This window comes from Quercus robur, chromosome 12 (genome assembly GCF_932294415.1).
Source record: "Quercus robur chromosome 12, dhQueRobu3.1, whole genome shotgun sequence".
NCBI classification, from domain to species: Eukaryota; Viridiplantae; Streptophyta; class Magnoliopsida; order Fagales; family Fagaceae; genus Quercus; species Quercus robur.
The window spans coordinates 400,155-418,557 of NC_065545.1; the positions used below are offsets into that span (position 1 = coordinate 400,155).

The window sequence follows — 18,403 nt, forward strand, 5'->3', positions numbered from 1 at the left end:
AAACAACCTCCATTTTCTAAGCAGTAGGTATAGTTAGTGTGCCAAAGAAGTAGCAAGAGTGCAAGATATAAGACATTCCTTCCTTTTCTATTGGCCCATATATTAATTTTCCTTTCCTATTTTGATAGCCACTATACAAATTACGCAAAATTAATATTTCTTTCTTAAAAATGTAATTATTTAGAAAAAAAGGAAATTTGAAATCTGTCCTTAAAAAAAGAAAAAGAAAAAAAGGCTTTCTGGGTCCACAATGGCAAGTTGTTGTACACTCGTACTATACCGCACAACTCAGCTAAAAGCCATCAACAACCAACAATGATAATACATGTGATAATTGTTAAGATGGTAGTAATTATCGGTAATTCGCTATCATCAATTGTCACTTTCACGGTGCTTCTCACTTCACCATCACCCGACTAGTCTACTACGTTCCACAACCACAAGCCATTATAACTATAGGCCTAGACATCCAATATTTAACGAACCAAACAAAGAAAAGTCTAATCTTAGGACCTAGAACCTCCTAAAGTGCTACCACGTCCCTATAATAAAATGTTTTACTCTCTCTCTCTCTCTCTCCTGTGTAGGGACTACTATGAAGGCTCTCCCAACTCCTAGAATATCTTCATTCTATTTTTACATTGAAGACACATATTATCGAGCTACAGTTTACTGTTCTTGTAAGTATCTTTGCAAAAAAAATATCTGTCTCACTTCAACCACAATCATGCCCGTCTCATCCATTAAAATGTTTAAAATTTCTTTTTTTTTTTGATGAAAAATGTTTAAAATTTCAGGTTCATAGAATCCAGCTATTTTTTATATTAATAATTCAATAATGGAGAGAGTAAGATTTGAATCTATAGTAATACCATAAAGTATTAACTAATTGAGTTATAAAACTAAACCTGAGTTGGAAAAAAAAAAGTAAATCATGATAATGTAAATTAAAAATTTAAATTAGTTCGAATCCAAATATTCAATTCAATATCATGTATGAAAAATGAGTAATGATAGATTCTACTAATTTTTTTTTAATTTTTTATAAAAAGATTCTACTAAGTTTGATTGATCAGATAGTAGATAACCCAAAGTCTAATCTTTAAGCTTTAAATTCTAATTAAAAAAAAAAAACAAAAACAAAACAAAAGCCCGTGGTAGGTTGTTTCATACTGTATTTGATTTTTAAACCCAAGATAGGCCTATTCAATCTCAAAAACTGCTCACACTCTATTTAATCCAAATTGTCCCTTCAAAAAAAGAAAAAATCCAAATTGTACTCCTATTTTTTTTTTCTTTTCTTTTTATCCCCTCATTGGCCCATCCTCTCCCAAGAAAGAAGGCATTTAATTATTAAAGGCAAGAAAGAAGAATATGTTACCGATGTATAGATTTGACTTGTGGATTTTGAGAGCTTAACATCTACTCATTTTAATTAGGAATAGTTAGGTTTGAGTTGGATAACCAAAACCGACACATATGGCAAAACCAAAAAAAGAGTTGAAGTTTAAAGCTGTTGACTGTTGTGTCAATGTGTCATAACACATAAGTTTAGGCAAGACTTTCGGCAGCTTTTAAGTGTGATTTATAGTACCAATACAATACCAAACTCTTTTATTACTCCAGCATCCAAGTTTACAGAAAAGCAAGGTGGTTCATACTTCCTAGCTAAGGATCCCAATAAAAACGCAAATTTTTGAAAATTTGATTTGATCAATAATTGTACCACGTTTATGGAAATAAATATAGTAAAACAAACATTATATATAAAAAGTAAAAACTAAAAAAAAAAAAAAAAGGGAATCTGTTTATCATTTCACCGAAATATTAATATATGCTTTGTGTTAATAATTTTGATTCACTCTATTAACATTTAGCACCAAGATGGCAAGACATTACACATACATCAACGGAAAATGATCATTCATATACGTACAAACTTCCCATCACATGTTTAGTACAAAAATTAACTTATTGTAATCTCCTTTCGATTAATAAAATTTGCTGGTACTTGAGATCAATTATTTGTTTAATCTTAGACTTATTATATACAATCTTGTACCTTCCTCGTATTCTTGAGATCTGATATGATATGTAACTTTTCACTCAGGGCTGAGAGTGTTTCCTACTTTAACCCATTTATCTATTCAATTCAATAGAAACCTTTTTTTACCTTTTCTGTTAAATAATAAAGAACCTGAAATCTGAATGGTAAAATGAAATGAAAACAAAACAAAACAAAACAAAAGAGAGAGAGAGAACAAAATGAACATTGCTGGCTGCCAAAACACCATCACATCAAACCCATCATCATGATCAAGATCAACGACCAATGCCTGCCATGCGAGTCTGTGACCAATCACATCATTAACATTGACATCATCGTCATCGCGACCATTCAAACATAGAAACATTGTGCAATACTCCATCATCATACACATAATATCCACCATCCATGCCCCACATCCATCTCCATCATTGCCTCGTCATCCATATCTAAAATAATATCCCACACCCAATAAAATAAATTTCATTAAACAATAATATATATATATATATAAATAAATAAAAGAAACAGAAACAGAAACTACCTTCCCCCCCTCAGAGTCCCGAACATGGCTGAAGCTTCCTATCTTTCTCTCTCTAAAACTCTCTCTCTCTAAAACTCAAAGCTTTAAAAAAAAAAAAAAAAAAAAAAAAAAAGAAGGAATAATATCTGAAACGCTTGCTTTTTTTTTTTTTTTTTGTGTGTGTTGGTATTGATCTTTGGTTATGTGTTGCTTATGATTGAAGCATTGAATCGAGTGTGATCTGAAAGCGTGCGTGAAATGTGCGTTCCGAGAAGGATTGGAAACCCTAGAAGACTTAGAGAGAGTTTCTTCGTCTACGCCTCTCATCGATGAAGCACTTTCGTCGATGCGTGAGGAGTTTCCTCCTCCTTCTGCTCTGTGTTTCCGTCTTAATTCCAATCATTTTCGTCACCATCAAGCTCAAGCACCTATCTCCCATCGGTATTTTTTCTTCTTCTTTTCATTCATATAATCTATATGTATATGTATATACGTGATTCGATAGTTTGTATATTGAGGTCGAATGGTTCCTAATGATTGATCGTGTATTTGTGAATTTGTTTTTGCAGGACAGAAAGAATTTGTTGAGGATTTATCTGCTATTGTATGTTTATCGCTTCTTATTTTATTTATTCTTAAATGATTTTTATGTTAGTTATGCTCTGTTTGGTTACTGAGAAAACGAAAACAAAAACGGAAGAGAATATTGAAAGCCTTAATGTTTGTGATTTTATTTATTTATTTTGGTGTTTAGGAGAAATGAAATCCTGCTTAGTATCAGTTAAGTGGAGGTTTTACTTTCTTGGAGACTGAAATTATAAAGATTGTGAAATAATCTAAGTTTTGTAATTTTGATTTTATTTATCTAACTGTAATTAGACTTTCTTAGCAACTGAATGGAGTGTGTTTGTTATATTTTATTATGGAGATTGAAGATATAATTTCCCTGTTTGCTGCAGAAATATAGGACTGATGCTGCTTTGAGACATAATGCGATCAAGCAGGTATTTTTATTTATTTATTTTTTTTAATGTTTATTGTTCGATAGAGTTTTATGTAAAGTGTTAACATTCTATTTTGATTTTGATTTTTTTTTAAATAATTATTTATGTATCCAGATTTCTGTCTTTGTTGCGATTTTAGGAAGCTCGCGAAGACTTGAAAGGGCCGAAACAAGTTATTTATGAAGATAGGGTAGTTAATTATAGTGCTAATGAGGATAGCGAGACTGAGGAATCTGAAAATGACGGAGACATCACTGACCTTTTGGAGAGAAATGGTTGGTATTGGCATTGCTAGGCGCATCTATTCCGTTTCTATCTATTTTGCTTTCTCTTTGTTGACTGTGGTCCTGATTGTAGTTTCCATATATTTCAGAAACTAATCATGAAAGAGAAGAAGCTCAGCAGTTTCACCAAAGAGAAATATCATCAATGGCTGGGGAGAAGGTATGTATTCATGCAAGTATATGCTCATTTCAGGGCAGGTTGTAATTGTGACTATAGTACAGAAAATTGCATTGACACCTATATCCTTCCACATGGAAGATCCCTCAGGATAAAATTCTGCAATTTATGGAAATCTCAACCTTTAGAATGACAATGCTTGTCATAACTGTATAAATATAAAAGCTTCAAAATATAATTGGCATGCAAATCTATGTCGCATATATATAATGTATGTAGTGTAAATTGCCTGAGTTATTCATCCTTATAGTAGGTAGAGCTTTATCTGTTAAACAAGGTCAACCTTTTGTTCTACTCTGTATGATGCCACGTTTAAATGTTTTTAGATCCTAGATTGGGCAATGTTACTTAAAAGTTAAAATAGAAAGGAAAGAAAAGAAAAAAGAGAGGCTCATGGGCATGCTTAGCCCATTGCTGCCCGGGGGGGGGGGGGGGGGGGGGGGGAATTGCTGTAAGTTTTACTAGCTAAAGGCGAGTTTAAAGGGCTCTTTTTTAGATAGGTTCCCTATGTTATTAAAAAAAGATATCTAAAATTTTATTGATTTAAAAGCTCGTACCCAGTGCCAAAATCCTTGTAGCTTAGCAGAACTACTTGGTCTCCTTTATGAGAAGAACCAAGGTTCAAATCCCCCCTCCACACTTGTTATAACAATTGATTTATAAAAAATGGTCATGCCCAATGCGTATGGCTCTCGCTTCTATGGGAATTGATAGATGTGGCAGTATTACCACCCCCCCCCCCCCCCTTCCCACAGTTTTTAGAGAGATGGATTTTTATTTCACTGATTTAAGTAAATAATAAAGCACACATGGAAATGCTTTTTGGTCAAGGTAGGGAGTGAAAACATATTAGCGGATGCTAGGACAATGAATGAGATAAAGAAGAAGGATGTGCTGGCTTATGATGTAGTATAAAATGTGGCTTATGGTGTGCAGTATTTCAAATCTTTGTCTGATGCCGGACAGTTAGGATAAGGCTGGCTTCATTACTTAGTATGGTGCATACTGTAATTACTTCTTTGATTAGGATCTCAACGTTTTGGGATTCCACTGCTTTTACTTCTTTGATTATTTTATATGGGCTCATATTCTCCTAAACCCCATTCTAAGCTATTACCTCAACTAATTGCTCTTACTGTGCATTTTGAGGTTATAATGAGTGAATATAGAGAAACTACAATAGGGCTTCGTCCTAGGATAGAGAATTTAGCAATGAACATTTTCATATTGAAATGTTTGAGCACATTTTTGTTTTGTTCATAAATTTAACCTTCAAAGTTTTCTTCCACAGGACCATTGAATAAACACTATTATCACAAAAATGGGGATCAAGAATGAAATTTTTAAGCTTTAAATTTTGGAATATGTAATAGTGCAGTGTGATTATTCTTGTAAATCAGAGTTCAAGCAATACAAATATATTTTCAAAGAAGGGTTACTTAGTCTTAATTGCTTTTCCAAACAGAGAAACAGAGGATGCTTGCTTTAGAGATAGCCTTAGAGATAGCCTTGCGGGTGCTGGTTTTCTATATATCGCGGATCAGATTTCTCTAACATGTTAGTCTATTAGCCAATGGTGTATATCAAAATACTTGGTAGACATCCAAGGAGTACTTCAAGAACTTTCAACAAGATTTATATTTCTAGGAAGTATTCTTTGTAAATTTCATGTTCAATATGACCGTTGTGTGGGTTGGTCGGATCTTCTTGGCTGGAAATTCAAGATTTATTGAGGATGAAAATGATATGTCAGGGTTTTTAATGTTGGGGCCAATATATTTAATGCTTGTTACCAATTATTGGTGTTGATGTGATTATTCAATATTATTATCCTTAGTCAATGAGATAAATATAATGAAAATAAACCCTTCTAAAAAATTTCAATATCTTACCACTAAGCTCTAGTTCAAAGGTCATTCCCCAACACCCCCCCCCCCCCCCCTTTTTTCTTCTTATTCTGATATTTTAGATATGTGTATGTAGTTTTGGTATATTTAAGCAGGGGCAATCTGTTCTTCTCATTGACTTGAATAAATTATTAGCAGAACCTTGTACCTCTGTTTTTAATTTAGGTTTGGTTGCAGGAGCAATCTCATCAAACAACAGTTGAACGTGATCATAATGCACACTCTCAGTATAGGAGAATGATTGATAAGAAGATTAAAGAGGTGAAAGATGGGCATTCTAATCAAACAAGAGTCTGGCCTGATCATAGTTTACGCTCCCAATCGTATAAAGTGACAGACGTGAATATTACAAAGATGAAAGATCTAATGATTAGAGCCAAAGTATACTTGAACTTTGCACCACCAGACAGCAAGTCCCGTTTAGTGAAAGATTTGAAACAGCGGATCAGAGAGGTGGGACGAGCACTTAGTCAAGCCACCAAGGATTCACGTTTGTCTGAAAGGTATAAAAATGCCTGATTTTATCTGTTGCTTTTAGTTTGCAAATATGTTTGATTTTAGAGATGGAAATCAACAGGGTATTTGAAATTATGATCGGTAAATAAGAATGTAATGATTGCTTGTATATGTGGAGTCCTAAGAAAGGAAACTGTGATGAGCTCTAATTTCACGAAGAATGGTTTAAATGTCTATTTTTTTTTAATCTAAAAAACAGTGAAATTTGCAGTTCTGTGCAGAAACTGGAAAAGATGGAGGCTACATTGTCTAAAGCTAGCCTTGTCTACCCAGACTGTTCTGCTATGGTCAGTAAGCTTCGAGCTATGACACAAAATACTGAAGAGCTTGTACGGGCACAGAAAAATCAAGCAACATATCTTGTTCGCCTTGCCGGAAGGACCACTCCCAAGGGCCTTCACTGCCTTTCTATGCAGCTGACTGCTGAATACTTCGCCCTGCAGCCTGAGGAGAGACAGCTCCCTAACCAACAAAAGTTGCAAGATGCAGAGCTGTATCATTATGCTGTCTTCTCTGACAATGTTCTGGCTTGTGCAGTTGTTGTGAACTCCACCATCTCTGCTGCCATGGTAATGCCTCAACTTAACATCTTTGGTGGTTTTGGGTTACCAATCAATAACTTGTTGGTATTGCTAAAAGAATAAAGGATACTTTGAAAATATATATCTAGTTATTTTTATTGAAGGATATACAGATTAGCGATTAATGTATTCAATAGCTGTTGATGCTCCTCATGCATCCTCCAGCTTGGTAAAAATTCGCTTGAATTTGGTGTGTCTTTGACACAGTTAAAATTATCCCAACCCTCATCCATTTAATGTTGGACCTCTAGTGGGTAACTCTAATATCCCTTTCTTTGTCGCACAATGCATGTTCAACCTCTCTGCCATAGCCTACCTTGAAAGTTTCAGTTTTGCATACATATTACTTGCACCATAGAAGGAGGATGAAAGGAGGAACAAGAATAAAATGAAAAAGTGAAACCTAAAAAAAAAATTAAAAAAAAATGAAAGAGATGAAGCAAAGAGAGCTGAACCCTGTTGAGTGGAACAATTTTACACTCCCAACGTTATCCCAGCCCAATTGAGCAAAAAAAAAAAAAAAAAAAAAGAAGAAGGAAGATTCCTAGCCCAAAAAAATGCTATAGTATCCCTTCTATGTGCACACAATTCCCCCCCCCCCCCCCCTTCCCCTCCCCTTCTCTTTTTCATAGATACCTGCAAGGGAAGATATTCTAAGTGGCTGTCATGCCACGAGTCAGCTCACAATAGCTGCAAGAAACCCTGATGTTCGTTTGTACTGAACTATTGCAGGAGTCAGAGAAAATTGTTTTTCATGTGGTCGCTGATTCTCTTAATTTTCCAGCAATCTCAATGTGGTTCTTATTGAATCCCCCTGGCAAAGCCACCATCCAGATCCAGAGCATAGACGATTTTGAATGGTTGTCCACAAAGTATAATATAACATTGAAGAAGCAAAGTTCCAGTGACCCAAGATATGGCTCTGAACTGAACCACCTTCGTTTCTATCTGCCAGATGTCTTTCCCGCGCTGGATAAGATTGTGCTTTTAGACCATGATGTGGTGGTGCAAGGGGATCTAACAGAGCTATGGAGTGTTAATATGAAGGGGAAAGTAAATGGTGCAGTTGAGACTTGTAATGAAAGTGAAGCCTTGTTGCGTCGGATGGATATGCTCATCAACTTCTCAGACCCTCTTGTTGCAAAGAGTTTCAATGTCAATGCATGTACTTGGGCATTTGGGATGAATTTGTTTGATCTACAAGAGTGGAGACGAAAAAATTTAAATTCTGTCTACCATAAGTACTTGCAATTGGTAAGTTTTTTACATTTGTCCTTGCATTTGCATGCTTATATCTAAGGGGATTTTAAGATCTCTCTGCTGTCCAGAAGAAGCACACCTACCAGTGCTGCCTTCTTTAAAGATATGATCGTTTGTCTCCTATGTATTTATTTCCCATGTTTGCTGGTTAAGATACTGGTGTTTCTTCTTGTTTTGGAGATTTGTACTTTTAGGTCTCTATATCTTTAAATTCTTATTTCTAATTCTCTCCCTCGTTCTCTGTCAACCTCCAAAGAAAAGTCAGGCAGATTGTGCTTTGTTTTCTGTTAATATAAGCAAAGATTTTTTTTGCAATTAATCGCTTATCAGATGGTCACCATTATATAGATTACCTATGCATAATACAATCACAAAAGCACATACCTCTCCATTAATGTATATATGAAGTTTATTATGCAATATGTTTTCATGCTTGTTTTGCTGGGTGGTTATTTGCAGGGTAATGAGAGGTCATTGTGGCAGGCTGGGAGTCTGCCCTTAGGTTGGATTACCTTCTATAACCAGACAATGGCTTTGGACAGGCGATGGCATGTCCTAGGGCTTGGTTATGACTCAGCTGTTAGACGAGCTGACATTGAACAGGCAGCAGTGATACACTACGATGGAGTTACGAAGCCATGGTTGGATATTGCAATTCGGAGGTACAAGGGCTATTGGACCAAATATGTCAAGTATGACCACCCTTACTTGCAACAGTGCAATATCCAAGAGTAGGGGAAATAATGCTCGACTCAGTGGTATAAACTGACAGATGCAGATGCCACCCAATTGCTTCTTGTTCTTGGATCTGCATGTGTTCACTTGATTCTTTCTCTTTAGCGATTCTTCATGTAAAGTCCAACTCATTTTTTGCCAAAATTTGCCGGCCGCAAGCTTCTAGGAGTTTTTTGAGTCAATTTATAGCAATATTCTGAAGTGAAATAAGAGTCCCTGGGGGATTTTGTAATGGTGGTTAGTTCTTGCATGTACATAACTCAATTGAGATACTTCACTTGATTTCAAACACCTTACACTTCCAAATTCCAATAGACACTTACTTTGCTCCCTTCTTTTCTTCTTCTTCACAAGTTATGCTTTGGTACTTTTTTTTTTTTACGTCACCAATTAGTTTACTTATTGATTGAACTAACAATCTTTACGAGCCTAATCGTTTGTCCAACTATCAGCTTGTGTGCGTGTGTATTGTCCCATATCAGATGAAGCCTAATATATGTGATGATGATATAGCCTTTTGATTGAATATTCCGTCCAAAATGGTAGTTTGTTCAAGTTAAGCCCTTTCTATTCATGATCAGAGTTCCAGCTTTTTCGGGTAAAACTTGGAAATGACTGACCAAAAGTGGACCATCGTGCGAGCTTCGTGAGCATTTATAATCAATGTATAGCGAGACGAACAGTTTTGGCTCATATAAGAAGTCTAAAGTCCCTAAGATTTTTAGTTAACAACCCTTGGGCTTCTCACTTCTGAGAGCAATATTGGTTTGTGAACGGATTATGTGACACGTGGAGAAAGTTGGTTGGGTTTCTGCAGATAGGGGATATCTAATGAGGGGCTACGAATCTATTCTATCCAAGCTGTGTGATACAAACTTTGTACCGATAAAATATAATTTGTAAATTCTTACCATTTACATATGAAATAAGCTCTACCACCATCACAGAAATAAAATTAGATTTCATTTTTGCAATCAAATTTTGAAGAGAAATGGCAACCATCACTGCTGGCACTCTAAACTCATCTGTCACCCGCGCGGGTCTCCTATACAAGCCATTGGTTAAGGTTTCATCCTCACCTGTTCTTGGTAAGACTTACTATTATTTTTTCACTTCTAGTGGACTCTTCATCATGTCATTCAGGGCCTGGAAAGTTTGAAAATACTATGATTTTCTTGCCTGCTTATAAAAATACTACTTAATTTTACAATCTAGATTTGCAATGCTTTAGTTGTCCATATCCATAAGAATATGAAATAATTTACTTTTTCAAAAATGTTCAACTTTGAAGAAGAATACTCTTTTTATGTTCAATGCAACGTGGTTTGTTTATCATATTCTTTTTATGTTCAATGCTGTGTGACTTCACACCATTTTTTGAAATAATATTTGTGATTTTTTTTTTTTTTCTTTCTATAATTTCCAAAATATGGTTCCAGGGTTGCCAGCAATGAGAAAGATGGGAAAAGTGAGATGTTCGATGGAGGGAAAGTCTTCAAAATCAATGCAGGAAAGTGACTCAAAGATGGGCATGGGAGCATCATTGATTGCAGCGATCTGCGCTGCAACCATGTCAAGCCCAGCCATGGCCCTAGTGGATGAGAGAATGTCCACTGAAGGGACAGGTCTTCCCTTTGGTTTGAGCAACAACCTTCTTGGTTGGATCCTGCTTGGTGTGTTTGGTCTCATTTGGACTTTCTATATTATTTACACATCTTCTCTCGAAGAGGATGAGGAGTCTGGATTGTCCCTCTAAACCCAAATCTCATGCTGAAGGGAATGTAGACAAAGCCAAGAGTTTGGCCCTTCCTCCTCCATTGTACTAAATTAAACTACGTTTATGTGTTAATGTATTGTACTTGTTTCTTAATTATTTATTACTTCTTCTTCTTCTTCTTCTTTTCACAAAAGACTTCATCATTAATGATTTATGAGATTCTTTTTTAACGTAGACATAATTTAATCCTAAAACTCCAATTCAGCAATAAAAATTTTTACTAATTGAGTTAATTAAATCCACACGCATAACATTAAGTCATGACCCATATAAGTCTTCAAATCTTTGATGCCTAAATTCAAATGTCATATGATCATAAAAAATAAAAAATAAAATTCAAAAGTCATATTTTATTTCCCCCACCATTCCAATTTTCACTTTCATTGATCACATTTTTTACTTGGGCTTCCTAAAAAAAATATAATTATAACAAAATCACAATAATATAAATAATGTGGAGTTCTTAATTACTTAACTACTGCCTATTTAGGAGGCACAATAGATTCTACCATATGTGAATAATATATCCGTCGAATTACAATAACTCACTCCCATTTAGATTTAATTTCTTTGCAAATAGGGATTTGAAGTGTGAATAGGCTAATTCAAATGATATCCAGTATGGCAATAACAATACAAACCAAGGTTGAATCGGGCAGTTTGTAGAACCAAACGCAGGTCCACCCGATCTAGATAAGCTTGGTTCCTTTGAAAGAACTAACAAAGAAAAGGATCAAATATTTTAGTTGCTTTTCATCTCATTGTATTGAAAGCAAATAAATTGTTGTTTAAGAATCAAATATTTTAAGGAGTAAAAATTTAGTTCAATTTTTTTTTTTTTAATCTCCAAGTTTCTTAAACTAACCCAACTTTTACCCAACCCGCTGTCAAGTTGATTTTTGTGGTTGACGGGTTGGGTTGGAATTTTATTTTGAGTTTTAGGTTGAGTCAGATTTGGATTGATATTTTTTAACCTATCAAACTTTTCTTGTTCGAAACTATCGAAACAAATTGAAATGATACCAGTCTCTAATATTACCTGAGCTACTATATAAATAAGTTATTTTATTACTCTTGATTGACTTTGGTATTTTGAGAATTAGCTTAATGAATTTGTAAATTTAGAATATTATGCAAATTGTAATATTTTATTGAAGATTTTTATAGGGGAAAATGGGTGTTTGACCTTAATTAATAAACTATGTAACAAAATGCCTTTATTTTTTACAAAATCGAGTTACAGATGAAACTTGATATCCTTATAATTGAGTTTTATATATATTTTAAAGTGTAACTCAACATTAGAAATATTGAATTCCACTTAAATTTTCAAAAAAATTTAAGTGATAAAATATGAATAAAACTAGACATTACTAATGTCGAATTTTATATATAATTTGATTTTATTAAAATTAAGTTTAAAAAATAAAGATATTTTATTAAATAATTTTAAATTATAAGTATTTTGATGCAGAGTTTGTAAATTTGGCCAATTACCTATTTTCCCCGATTTTTGTAAGGCACAAATCCAGCATGCACAAACAAGCCAATCCAACCTAACCTGGACCATACGAATGAGTACATATGGATGGGATTGGGAAATTGAATTCTGAACCCGACATTGCCAGGTTCAGGTTGGGTCGAAAAAACTCATCCAACCGACGGATTCACACCCACCCTTAGTCGGTTAAAATCTCCACCGTCAAGAACTGAACGGGTGGGAGCCACACCTCATTGACGGGCCTAGAATAATCTCTACCCACAAAGCAAAAAGCCAAAGGTATATTTATTCTTCTACCTCCATGCTCTACGCTCTAGGCTCTAGCCAGTTCAGTTGGGTTCTCTCTCTCTCTCTTTCTCTCTCTCATAGAAATAGAAAGAAAAAGTGTAATGGTAGTAGTAATGGCCAGCTCTCTCACAGTGACCAATACCTTATCATCCCCAAAACTCAAAACCCTTTACAAGAAGCTCTCTATCCCAATACCAACTCCTCTCTCTTCCCGCCTTCTCTACAATCCCAAAACCCTATCTTCTCTCTCTCTTTCTCTTAACCTCAAACACCGTAGCTTCGCCGCTCGCGCCGACTCTCAAAACGGGGCCGAGCCACCCAGCCACTACGACTTCGACCTCTTCACCATCGGTGCTGGCAGCGGTGGTGTCCGCGCCTCCCGCTTCGCCGCCAATTTTGGGGCCTCAGTCGCCGTCTGTGAGCTTCCCTTCTCCCCCATTTCTTCCGAAACCACCGGTGGAGTTGGCGGCACGTAAGTTTTTTTTTTTTTTTTTTTTAAAGCTTTTTTGCTATATGGGGTTTTACTATTTTTTTTATTTAGCGTTGAAAAGTTTTGGACTTTTTTTTTGGGGGGTTCTTTGAATTGTGTTTGTGAGATTTGAATGAACTTCATTTGCTATATGAGGGGTTTATTACTGTTGAATTGGTTATTATATAGTAGCAAATTGAGTGTAAATACTTATTGGAAATATGATTGGGGAATTTTGATTATTGCTTTTATGGTGCCTCGTTTTGATTGTTTTAAATGATTTAGTTTTGAGTTTCATTCCATTGGAGGTTCAGTGTCTTTTATCCATTGGAAACTAGCCTTGTCTTTACTGTTTTCAGTTAAGATTCTTCTACTTCACTGTAAGTGGTTTAGGCTTTTGACCCAAGTCTTTGTGTCTGTTTTGATGCCTTTGAAGAGAGAGGAAAACACTGTGTTTGGAGAGCAGTTCCTTTGTGTCTGTTTTTTTTTTTTTTTTTTTTTTTTTTTTGATGCCTTTGAAAAGAGAGGAAAACACTGACCTTTGAGGAGAACCCACTCCCCACCCCCGCAGGGGGTGTGGAGTGTTAAAAAGGATCTATTCTTCACCTGAAATCATACTTCCTTCACACTCCACATGCTTGGCTGGCCAAATTCATGTCCTCTACAATTTTGGATTTAGTGTTGCCTTAGCTTAATGTTCAGTGTCTTTCTTTTGACTGTGGAGGTGGTTCTCTTTTGTACAATTTTGAGCTTGGGCTGCACCTGCATTCCTTAGTGTTATTCTTTGGAGAAGATATGCTTATATAATAAAAGAGCTTGTGAGTCATTTTCCATCAAACTTTCTACTTCAGGTGCGTACTTCGTGGATGTGTACCAAAGAAACTAATGGTGTATGCTTCACATTATTCTCATGAATTTGAAGAGAGTCGTGGTTTTGGATGGAAATATGATGTCGAACCCAAGCATGATTGGAGCACCTTGATGGCTAATAAAAATGCAGAGTTGCAGCGTCTTACTGGTATCTACAAGAACGTTCTGAAGAATGCTGGTGTTACTTTAATTGAAGGTCGTGGAAAGGTGAGATGATGCTTTGAATCCATATTTACATGTCATATGCATTTTTTGTAAGTAACACATTCATAATAATAAAATGCCCACAGATTGTGGACCCACACACAATTGACGTGGATGGGAAGTTATATTCAGCAAGGCACATACTAATTTCAGTAGGTGGCCGCCCCTTCATTCCTGAAATCCCTGGAAGTGAATATGTAATAGATTCAGATGCTGCGCTTGACTTGCCCTCAAAGCCTGAGAAAATAGCAATAGTTGGTGGTGGGTACATAGCGTTGGAATTTGCTGGCATATTCAATGGTCTGACAACTGAAGTTCATGTATTTATACGGCAGAAGAAAGTTTTAAGGGGTTTTGATGAAGAGGTGAGAAACCATGAACAATGCTAAAACACTTAATTTCCTATGTGGTCAAGGCTAAAAGTTTTCACATTCAAACTTGTGCTGTTTGCTCCCACAGATCAGAGATTTTGTTGCAGAACAAATGTCTCTAAGAGGAATTGAATTCCATACAGAGGAGTCGCCCCAAGCTATCATAAAATCATCTGACGGTTCATTGTCTTTGAAGACCAACAAAGGAACTGCTGAAGGTTTTTCACATGTTATGTTTGCGACAGGACGTAGACCTAATACAAAGGTTTTTAAATATTTTTTTGATTCTATGCTTCTCATTGTTACAGTATTCATCAGGTCCTTTGGATTACCATTTTGACAGGGCCATATCAAGGCAAAGGTGTGATTTATACTTTTCATTAACTGGTTTAAAGTGTTGTAACCAGGCTTCCCAACCCTTGATGTGGTTCTGGGGAGGTGGTAACCAAGCAAACCTGAAGATGCCCTACTTTGTAATTCACACTTTCCCCATTCAAAGCAACTGTAAATTTCACACATGGAATGAGAAAAGAAATCAATTATCAAGAGTGTATTTGATTGCAGAACTTAGGATTGGAAACAGTAGGGGTGAAAATGACCAAGAATGGAGCAATAGAGGTAGTTTTTCTAAAACTTGAGGGTTTTTCCCCCCTTCAATGTATATTGTATGTGATGTTTCCTTAAATATCTCTCTCTCTTGTTTTCTTCAGGTTGATGAATACTCCCGTACATCAGTCCCTTCTATTTGGGCAGTTGGAGATGTTACTGATAGAGTGAATCTGACTCCGGTAGCTTTGATGGAGGGAGGGGCATTAGCAAAAACTCTGTTCCAAAATGAGCCAACAAAACCTGATTATAGGTATGATCCTATCTTGTGGAAGTTTAATAAGCTGTATGAATTGTAGGCTCCCTTGGATATCTAAAATATGCAGTTCACCCTTCATTAATCAGTATTTAAGTTGGTTTTAAATGATAATTTACCACATATTAGTAACACGGGGTCCTACTGCCTGCCAATTACCGTGAACTTTAATTGTTTGGTCCTATGCACAGAAATTTCTAAGACCATTTTGATAAACATTATAGTATGGAAAGGTTAATGCAATATTCTTGTTCAGTTCAAACTATTAAGTTAGCAGTTCATATCTGAATGCATGGTACTTGTAAAAAAGACTAATATTTTGCTCTCTTTCTCTCTCTTGAGTAGAGCTATCCCGTCTGCTGTGTTCTCCCAGCCACCGATTGGACAAGTTGGACTTACTGAAGAACAGGTGATTTTTTTGTTTGGCATATTGGCAACTGTTGAGATTGCTTTCCAGTAGTTGAGTTTCAAGGATATTTGCAGGCTATACAAGAATATGGTGATGTTGATATCTTCATGGCAAATTTTAGGCCCTTAAAGGCTACTCTGTCAGGGCTCCCAGACAGGGTCTTGATGAAACTTGTAGTCTGTGCAAAAACAAACAAAGTTCTGGGATTGCACATGTGTGGAGAAGATTCACCTGAAATTGTCCAGGTTTTTGCATTTGCCCATATCATCCCCTCCTCGTCCTCCTCTTCTCTCTCTCTCTCTCTCTCTCTTTAAAATTCATTTATTCCTATAAATTTGACAGTTTATGTGGCTGCACATTTGATTAAATTCACAGGGATTTGCAGTTGCTGTGAAAGCTGGCTTGACCAAGGCAGACTTTGATGCTACAGTGGGTATTCACCCAACCGCAGGTGAGGAGTTTGTCACAATGAGGACTCCTACTAGGAAAATCCGGCAGACAGCTGAGGTTAGTCAACGACACATATCCTTCTTGTTGATTTTTATCTTATGATCAATCTAGGCGTGTGCTTTGAACATATGCATCAAATGCAGTCTGCAATTTTAATGAATTGTTTACTATTCTTGCTTAAATTTTGTCCAGGGAAAGACTGATTCTGAGGTCAAAGCTACTGCAGGGGTTTAGCAATGGTCTGGATCAATCTGCTGCATATCATAGCTGGTTCTTATAACAGATGTATCATTCTGCTGACTTCCTTAGAGTAAAAAGTTTGTTTGAGTTCTTAATATTTTATTTTAAAAATAGAAAGAAAGAAAGAAAGGAGTAATATAGGAACTATATTCACAATGAAACACATGACGATTGCTGTATTATGATCACAACATCATTTGCATCAACAGCAAACATAAACACAAATTAGAAAAAAGGGGGCCGAGGGGGGAGCAATGTAGAGAAATTTTTGTTCCATTATTGGTTTTACTCTATAATAAGAATTATTCATTGAAATCTGCCACTGATAGCAGTTAAAATTTCTATTGTTAGCGGAATGTTGTATATGCCTAAACAAAAGCTTCTCATACAGTGGGGGTCAAATGATCATTTTTTAAAGCTGTATGACATTTTAATTTGTCACCATGTTATGCAAAGTTGCTGAATATTTTAGCCAACTGGGCAGGTTGTCATCTGGGCTACTGCAAGTGAACATCCTAATGTGGAATAGTAAAGGGATAGTTGGAAAATTTTAGAAGCCGACTTGGACAAGTGATTGGGCTTCTCAAGATAGCATCAATAGTTCTAATTTTCACACCGGACTGTCGACATACTTAAGCAGAAGAGAAAGGTCTTTGATAGCAATGGTTCTGTAATTTTGCTTTACAGGAGTCATAACATACCCTTCCTTTACGTTTAGGAAATACATGTTTCTTCCTTTAATTTTCTCTTTTTGGTTTCAGGCCCACCTTTTTGAACACTTGTAACAGAAAACATGTTGGTTGAAGATGTTTTAATTTTGAAAGTTATGATTTTACGCATTCGTTAAAGATGTTCTATATAAAGAACCTGTGGGGAGAACTAGGATGAATTGAAAAGAGATGTCATTACACAGCCAAATAATAATATATGTAGTTAAGATGAACCATGCAATTTATTAAGCCTTGATGTTTTGCTCCAGACTGAAGATGATTTGATGTAATTTTATGATTAAGCAAGTGTTGCAGGTAGTAGGATTTTTCATTCAGAAAGGGGGATTGAGCCAATCATGATGGTTAGTCGGTAATTTGGTATCATCTTGATTCTGAGTACCTCAGCTCACCTGGGAAAAACCAAAGCTAAAATAAACTCTCAATGAGAAGTAATGTTCACCTGGTTTTTCACAGTAACTAGGATAAAAAATATAAAGAAAAATAGTATAGCTAATTTGAAAGTAATCACTGGGCTGAAACTATCTGGGCAGCGTCTGTTGTTGCTATTCGGATTTGGATATGACTTTACTCTGTAATTGTTGTTGAGGTAAAGGTGTTAAGAGTTGCTATATCTTGTCAAACAAACTAGTGGGTTTTGGTTTTTGCCTCTTGCTACATTCTCTTTCTCTAGGTGCAGTGCTGCTCTACAACTTCTGCGGCAATGTACAAATGCTTTGGGAGCGGGGGGGACCAACTATTTGTTACTCAAGTTGAGAAATTGCTTTGTTACTGGCTAATTCCCAGTTGAATCCTTGCCTTTGGCACCAACTAGCTCTATACAGAGCCACACTGCTAGAAAGTAGAAACTAATGCTAAAAGAGGGACACAATTTTGATATAGGAGATGATCTAATTAGGAAGGCTATTTTTATTACAACTTCAATTTGTGGTGAACATCATCCAGATACAATATCTGCTCCTGAAACTCTGAGCAAACTCACCACTTCACCAGGCTTCTTTCAAATTCTATATTTCTTGTAAGCAGAATTTGCTCTATAATCATACGCAAATAAAACTGTTATATACTTTTTCATATGAATTTTTTAATACCCAAATTATAGAGACCCTTAAATTTCTAAAAGATTTTCCTTTTCTTTTACCGTTAGAGAAGCCTTTTCAACAATTACATACATTACCATTAACTTAAATCCCATTTGT

General features: G+C 35.8%; 3 protein-coding genes across 9 annotated transcripts; all 3 read left to right on the forward strand.

Annotated features, from left to right (window-relative positions):
- The first annotated feature begins 2,578 nt into the window (after positions 1-2,578).
- On the forward strand, positions 2,579-9,366 carry LOC126710063 (probable galacturonosyltransferase 6). The gene is made up of 9 exons (XM_050410445.1): positions 2,579-3,011; positions 3,140-3,174; positions 3,530-3,574; positions 3,714-3,849; positions 3,948-4,018; positions 6,121-6,446; positions 6,671-7,028; positions 7,773-8,294; positions 8,760-9,366. The coding sequence occupies exons 1-9, from the start codon at positions 2,900-2,902 to the stop codon at positions 9,033-9,035; spliced, it is 1,881 nt and encodes a 626-aa protein (XP_050266402.1). The 5' UTR covers positions 2,579-2,899; the 3' UTR covers positions 9,036-9,366.
- A 551-nt stretch (positions 9,367-9,917) lies between these two features.
- Positions 9,918-10,908, forward strand: LOC126710064 (photosystem II reaction center W protein, chloroplastic). The gene is made up of 2 exons (XM_050410446.1): positions 9,918-10,123; positions 10,475-10,908. The coding sequence occupies exons 1-2, from the start codon at positions 10,027-10,029 to the stop codon at positions 10,789-10,791; spliced, it is 414 nt and encodes a 137-aa protein (XP_050266403.1). The 5' UTR covers positions 9,918-10,026; the 3' UTR covers positions 10,792-10,908.
- Positions 10,909-12,479: 1,571 nt separating this feature from the next.
- LOC126710071 (glutathione reductase, chloroplastic) lies at positions 12,480-17,317 on the forward strand. Of its 7 annotated transcripts, none has more exons than XM_050410455.1 (12): positions 12,480-13,073; positions 13,922-14,147; positions 14,231-14,509; positions 14,604-14,780; positions 15,080-15,133; positions 15,226-15,374; positions 15,723-15,786; positions 15,861-16,031; positions 16,162-16,293; positions 16,429-16,475; positions 16,828-16,866; positions 16,961-17,317. In XM_050410455.1, exons 1-10 carry the CDS (start codon positions 12,703-12,705, stop codon positions 16,468-16,470), a joined length of 1,665 nt encoding a protein of 554 aa, XP_050266412.1. In that variant the 5' UTR covers positions 12,480-12,702; the 3' UTR covers positions 16,471-16,475; positions 16,828-16,866; positions 16,961-17,317. The 7 variants fall into 7 exon arrangements, 3 of the variants coding, with proteins under 3 accessions (XP_050266412.1, XP_050266411.1, XP_050266410.1); XR_007649566.1 differs by having other exon boundaries at positions 12,482-13,073; positions 16,429-16,521; XR_007649565.1 differs by having other exon boundaries at positions 12,483-13,073; positions 16,429-16,546.
- The last annotated feature ends 1,086 nt before the right edge of the window (positions 17,318-18,403 follow it).

Excerpts from the sequence above, each read along its gene's own strand:
- LOC126710064 (XM_050410446.1), top strand. The coding sequence starts at position 10,027 with ATGGCAACCATCACTGCTGGCACTCTAAACTCATCTGTCACCCGCGCG. Across the intron at positions 10,124-10,474 it reads TTCATCCTCACCTGTTCTTG|GGTTGCCAGCAATGAGAAAG; the intron begins GTAAGACTTACT and ends ATATGGTTCCAG.
- LOC126710071 (XM_050410455.1), top strand. The coding sequence starts at position 12,703 with ATGGTAGTAGTAATGGCCAGCTCTCTCACAGTGACCAATACCTTATCA. Across the intron at positions 14,148-14,230 it reads TAATTGAAGGTCGTGGAAAG|ATTGTGGACCCACACACAAT; the intron begins GTGAGATGATGC and ends AAATGCCCACAG. Across the intron at positions 15,134-15,225 it reads CCAAGAATGGAGCAATAGAG|GTTGATGAATACTCCCGTAC; the intron begins GTAGTTTTTCTA and ends TGTTTTCTTCAG.
- LOC126710063 (XM_050410445.1), top strand. The coding sequence starts at position 2,900 with ATGAAGCACTTTCGTCGATGCGTGAGGAGTTTCCTCCTCCTTCTGCTC. Across the intron at positions 4,019-6,120 it reads CATCAATGGCTGGGGAGAAG|GAGCAATCTCATCAAACAAC; the intron begins GTATGTATTCAT and ends GTTTGGTTGCAG. Across the intron at positions 6,447-6,670 it reads GATTCACGTTTGTCTGAAAG|TTCTGTGCAGAAACTGGAAA; the intron begins GTATAAAAATGC and ends TGAAATTTGCAG.